Source organism: Orycteropus afer, unplaced genomic scaffold (assembly GCF_000298275.1).
Source record: "Orycteropus afer afer isolate SDZICR_OR568_19922 unplaced genomic scaffold, OryAfe1.0 scaffold00266, whole genome shotgun sequence".
In the NCBI taxonomy this organism is placed as follows: Eukaryota; Metazoa; Chordata; class Mammalia; order Tubulidentata; family Orycteropodidae; genus Orycteropus; species Orycteropus afer.
Genome location: NW_006921853.1, coordinates 2888960 through 2895393, shown reverse-complemented (window position 1 = coordinate 2895393; position 6434 = coordinate 2888960). Strand labels below are relative to the sequence as shown.

General features: G+C 41.9%; 1 protein-coding gene across 1 annotated transcript in view; it reads left to right on the top strand.

Annotated features, from left to right (window-relative positions):
• The window catches only part of LOC103204948 (eukaryotic translation initiation factor 3 subunit C), a 34734-nt gene extending 28800 nt beyond the window's left edge, over positions 1–5934 (top strand). The window contains exons 15-20 of the mRNA XM_007950185.2: positions 1075–1438; positions 5006–5165; positions 5261–5326; positions 5412–5499; positions 5601–5763; positions 5852–5934. Of these exons, the coding sequence (XP_007948376.1) occupies positions 1075–1438; positions 5006–5165; positions 5261–5326; positions 5412–5499; positions 5601–5763; positions 5852–5934 (924 nt within the window). The remainder of the gene's footprint in view (positions 1–1074; positions 1439–5005; positions 5166–5260; positions 5327–5411; positions 5500–5600; positions 5764–5851) is intronic.
• Positions 5935–6434: the final 500 nt, after the last annotated feature.

The following is a 6434-nucleotide window of genomic DNA, read 5'->3' as shown; positions in this document are numbered from 1 at the left end:
GAAACCAGATGTTGTATTGCACTGGGCACGTCTGTTGCAAAAGACCTCTTTAAAGTGTTAAAGAGCAAAGATATTACTTTGAAGGCTAAAGTGCACCAAACCCAAGCCATGGTATTTTCAGTAGCCTCATAGTCATGTGCAAGCTGGATGGTAAATAAGGAGGATCATTGATGCCTTTGAATTATGGTGTTGGTAGAGAATACTGAAAATAACCGTGGACTGCCAGAGAAATGAACAAATCTGTCTTAGAAGAAGTACAGCCACAATGTTCCTTAGAAGTGAGAATGGTCAGATTTTGTCTCATGTACTTTGGTCATGTTGTCAGAAGGGACCAGTCCCTGAAGAAGGATATCATGCTTGTAAAGTAGAGGGTGAGTGAGAAAGGGAAAGACCCTCAACGAGATGGACTGACACAGTGGTTGCGATGATGAGGTCGCAAATAGCAAAGATTGTGAGGGCTGTGCAGGACTGGGCATTGTTTCATTCTCTTGTACATACGATTGCTATGAGTTGTACCTGACTCAACAGCACCTACAACAACAGGCACATTGCCTGCCTTGTTATTCCTGGAACCCATTTGGCACAATTCTTCCACAGTTCTTTATTTTTCCGTTTTTCTAGAATGCTCTTTTTCCCCTATGTTTCTGCATGACTTGCTCACTCTCTCTGGTTCGATATTCAAACATTTCTATATAAAACTACAAGCTGTCACCACCGCCACCACCATATGAACTTTCTTCCTAACCTGCTTGCCTATTTTATTTTCTTAAGTTACAGGGAATAATTTTGCCAATGGATGATCAGTTTTATTTATGACATCCCTATATATAATTTTTATTCAGCAGTCTCTAGTTTCTCCTTAAACACCGTTTTCATAGAGTAGTTATTTTGTCCTCCACTCCTCACCCTAGAACTTAAGCTCCATGGAGAGCAGGGACTTGTCTGTTTTCTTCTGTGTCCCGGTTTACAGCCTAGTGTTGAGCACATAGAAGGTGCTCAGTGTTTGTTTGTTGAGTAAATGAATGACTTGCCTTGTAGCTGTTGCCTCTCAGCACATGACCCTTTTGCCCTCAGATTCTGTACAACCGTACCATGGTGCAGCTGGGCATCTGTGCCTTCCGCCAAGGCCTGACCAAGGATGCACACAACGCCCTGCTGGACATCCAGTCAAGTGGCCGGGCCAAGGAACTGCTGGGCCAGGGTCTGCTGCTGCGGAGCCTGCAGGAGCGCAACCAGGAGCAGGAGAAGGTGGAGCGGCGCCGGCAGGTGCCCTTCCACTTGCACATCAACCTGGAACTGCTGGAATGTGTCTATCTGGTGTCTGCCATGCTCCTGGAGATCCCTTACATGGCTGCCCACGAGAGTGATGCCCGTCGACGCATGATCAGCAAGCAGTTTCATCACCAGCTGCGGGTGGGCGAGCGACAGCCCTTGCTGGGTGAGTGTGGGACTCAGCAGTACAGCAAACTTCGTTTACTTGTTTCTTGATTACTTTTAATTATAAAGATTAAGAGAAGTTAAAGAGAATAACTTTGGCACTAAATGACTCAGTTTGACTAATGACATCCTCATGTATAATTTAAAGGGCATCTTTTACTCAACAGCGTGTTTTCTCTTGAGTCCTAGACTATTGTTACTCTGAATTGAGCTCTCTTCCTTCCGTTCTCCCCTCTAGTCTGTACTGGTCAGTATTAATGTGTTTATAATGTTAGGCATTTCCCCAGTGCCTTCAGGGGTTCTTCATAGCCTACAGAATGAAAGCCAGATTCCTTAGTCATTTAAGTTAAGCTTTCCATGATCTGACCCTAACATTTTATTTAATATGAACTTATATAGCACCTTTTTTCTGTCTAGCACTAGTCTGTGTGCTTGACAAATCATAATTGATTAAATCTTCATTAATGACCCCTTGAGCTAGATATCATTGTTATCCTCTTTTGCCTGATGAGGAAACTAAGACACAGAGAAGTTACACAACTTAAGTTTATTGTAGGTAACTACTGTTCTGTGTACCTCTTTAACTTCTCTTCTCTTTCATGTACATTGCATTCTAACCAAATCAACTGTAATAGAGCTTTAGCATTCAGGAGTCTAACACTGACTCTTTTGAGCCTCTTTCTGAAAGACCCAGTTATCTTTGGGGTTGAGTTTTGATTTCACTAGGAAAGGAATTTGAACTGTGTTCTTCCTGTGAGTTTGGTCCATGGCAATACTTGTACTGTGAACAAGTACAGGTAAGCCAAGCTTCCTGCCCACAGGCACATCTCATTGCAGATGTGTCCTCTACTGGCTGCGTGTGTGGTCATGCTAAATGCAGAGGCCATAAATGTGTGTCCATTAGGAAAATTTTATTTGGCTCACATAGTTAGGTTTTATTTTCTTTTGTTTTAAGTGAACATTTCCCATAAAATTCTGGATTTCCAACATCTCTTAAAATATTGATGGATCTGGTATCCCTGGGTCTCCCTTCACATGGGGCTGAAGGTAGCAGTTGTGGGGCAGGCTTTCTGGTTCACCCTAGTTCCTACCTCTCTCTGTTACTCCCTGGCAGTGGGACCAAGAGTCAGTTTGTTTATCAACAAACCAAAAAAAGCCAAACTCACTGACGTCGAGTTGAATCTGACTCATAGCGACCCCTCCTTGGGTTTCTGAGGTGGTATCACTACGAAAGTAGATTGCCCAGTCTTCCTTCCAAGAAGTGGCTGGTGGGTTTGAACTTGCAGCCTTCTGGTTGACAGATGCCTTAGGCACTATGCCACCAGAGCTCCTGTTTATCCACAGACCTGCACTATTACTCAGTTTTGTGGAAAACTCTTTTAAACCTCTAACATTACCTCTCTGAGATGGACTGAACTGAAAACTAATGCAGAATGTTTGCCTGCTTTTGCTTTCACTTGGTCTTATTCATATATTTCTGTTTTGGCCTGATCTGTATACGCATTTGCACTTGCTATCCCTGTTCTAGAATCTGCCATATGCATGTTTCTCTATACTTACTGTGCATTTCTAGTCGTAGAAGATTTGCACTTTAATGAATGGACAATCTCCAGTTTATGAATACACGACTTAACGTACAATGTGTAGTCATGAACCAGCCCCCATAAAGCCTATTATATTAAAGATTCAAGGTACATATAGTAGTTTATAATAACAAACAGATGCTACTTTGCAACATGTTAAAACATTATTACTGTATTATTATGTTGAAGATGCTTTACTGTATCTGGAAATGTTTCTTCAATGTTTTTTATGCATAGAAAGATACACTATATAGTGTGTACTAAGACAGATATTTGACCAACTGACATTAAATATAAATCATACCCAATTTTCTGACTTACATACAAATTAAATAATTTAATTTAATTTAATTTAATTTAATTTAAATTAAATAAGACAGACTTAGGAATGAAACTTTTACATAATCCAGGGACTGTCTACATACCTTGAAATCCAGTACTCTTGTTTGCCATGTCTTATCTTCCTGGCTTGTCTCTCAGACCCAAGTCAGCAAAACAAACCTGTGATTTTACAGATGTCGTAATTTAGAATGAGGCTGAATTTTTTTACTAAAAAAAGGGAAAAGAAGTAACCCACATTGAGGAAACATAAGCTATGAATAGTGTACGTGATGAATGGATATGGCAGAAATCATGAAGATGGTATAAGAATGAGTGAAGCTTGGTAAATGCTCTCAGTTCAGTGTTAGACTTTTTTTTTTTTTTTAGGTCAGGAAAATTTAGGAGTATCTGATAAAGATTTGGACCCTTTTCTTAGGAAAGTATACATAAGGAAACACACAGCAATTCGTCAACATTTTCAAGGGGTTCACCAGTCTCCTAAAGCACACTTGTGGTCTGATTTAGTCTAAAGCAAAATAATCTTAACTCATATTCACTTGTACAACACATGGCTATTCAGTAGAGAGTTGAAAATAGAATCAATCCAACTTTGTTGTCTCTAGTCTTTTTTTTTTTTGCTGTTCTAAACTGTGTTGCTCCTTAGTACTTGTGGGGCCAGGAGTAGTAGCATTACTGGGGATTTGGGGATGGTGGCACATACACACACATCATGGACCTCAGGCCATCCTAGACCACACAGAATCCTTAGTAATGGTTATTTCCAATTTTAATCATAGAATACTACGTAATACAGTTGTAAATTGCTTAAATGCAATACTTTTTAGATTATATGAATACTAAACATCAAAATTGTGTAAAATCTTTTTGCATTTTTTGTTATGAGTTACAACATTATTAGTGACTGAAGAGAAAACCTTTTCCATTTTTTTCTTTTAAGTACTGTCTTCATTCTCAAAGTTACATAGCTTCTACAAATATTAATTACCACAATATTGTTGCTAAAATACCAGAAATTTGGTAAAATCAGCAACTGTAAAAGCACTGTTGTTGTTGGTGTTATGTGCCGTGGAGTCAGACCCGACTCATATAGACCCCTCCTTGGGTTCCTGAGGCAGTATCACTACGGAAGTAGATTGCCCAACCTTCCTTCTGAGGAGTGGCTGGTGGGTTTGAACCACCAGCCTTCTGGTTAGCAGTCAAGTCCCTTAGGCACTACGCTATCAGAGCTCCTGTAAAAGCACTAGCAGCAACAAAAACAATAATGTGTGCTTACAGTATGTGTAGATGAAACTACATAATTGGAAGCATCATTGTAATTGAGTAATAATGACAGCTCTGACCAGAGCACATTAGAAGGTTTAGAAAGTAAAGTAGCAAGAGTTTTAGTCTTGTAAGTATATTGAAACATGTAAACTGGGTGTATGAAAAATGTTTTTATTATTATAATACAGGGATATTTTTATTAAAATAATAAATTTCTGTTGAAACACTGTGCAAAAAATTTATAGATAGTCATTTTGGTGTCATCTCCTTTGGCATTGTCACCCAGTGCAGTCCTCAAACACCCCCACCCCCCAAGTGATGCCACTGGACAGGAGCTCTGCCAGGTGTCCCTGGGCCCTACCTCATTCCCAACATTTCAGGTCCCCCCGAGTCAATGAGGGAACACGTGGTCGCTGCCTCCAAGGCCATGAAGATGGGTGACTGGAAGACCTGTCACAGTTTCATCATCAATGAGAAGATGAATGGCAAAGTATGGGACCTTTTCCCAGAGGCTGACAAAGTTCGTACCATGCTGGTTAGGTGAGCAGAGAGCGAGGCCATAGTGGGTGAGGGGAGGAAAAGGCTGCTTGGTCTCTTTCTGTGAAGAACTTCCCACTTCTCTTCTCTCCTAATAGGAAGATCCAGGAAGAGTCACTTCGGACCTATCTCTTCACCTATAGCAGTGTCTATGATTCTATCAGGTAGGATGGATCTTGGGAAGGAAGAGGGTTCCCAGCTTTGTGGCTGAGGGCCTGATCACTCCCGACTCTCTGCCTTTTTCCCCAGCATGGAGACATTGTCTGACATGTTTGAGCTGGATCTGCCTACTGTGCACTCCATCATCAGCAAAATGATCATTAACGAGGAGCTAATGGTAAGGGCTGAGAGTGGTGAATGGGCCAAGTGGAGTCCTGGAGAGGGTGGGATAGAAGGGTCAGATCTGTGTCATGTCCTTCCTTGGCCTCGCCCCATCAGGCCTCCCTGGACCAGCCGACACAGACAGTGGTGATGCACCGCACTGAGCCCACTGCCCAGCAGAACCTGGCACTACAGCTGGCTGAGAAGCTGGGCAGCCTGGTGGAGAACAACGAGCGAGTGTTTGACCACAAGCAGGGCACCTACGGTGGCTACTTCCGAGGTGAGAGGTTTCATCCCTGGGTTCTGGTCCCTCACTGTTTCTCTCGGTACTAACCCCTTTCCCCTTCCTTTCCATTTTTCTCCTTCAGATCAGAAGGATGGCTACCGCAAAAATGAGGGCTACATGCGTCGTGGTGGCTACCGCCAGCAACAGTCTCAGACAGCCTACTGATCCCTCCACTTCTGTCTCCATAGCCTAGACCTTTCAGTGTTTAAGTCCTAAACCATACCCAGTCATTAAAGGTCTGTTTAGAGTTTCTACTGTTCCTGATCATCTGCATGTCACCACAGTTGTTGTGTGTTGGACTCATTTATTGGCTGAGCTTTTGCCATATAACACCTAAAAGGCTCAGGATGCAGACATGGATCACACATATCCCTGACTTCAAATAGCTTGCTGCTCTTTGACATGTAACAGAAAATTTTAACAACATGTGATAAGTTATAACAGGAGCATGAAAAAAGGGTGGTGGACAGGTTGAACAGGATGTGCCTGGGGAGGTGAATATCAAGGAAGGACTAAAGGCAGCAGTAGTGGTGATTGGATCTGAGAATTGGATGAGTGGTGTTCAGCAGACATTAAATGTGGCCCTTGGACCAATGGAGATCTGCTCTTACATAACAAGACAAGTACCATAATTAAGAGCAAGCATTGTGAAACTTTTAAGGTAA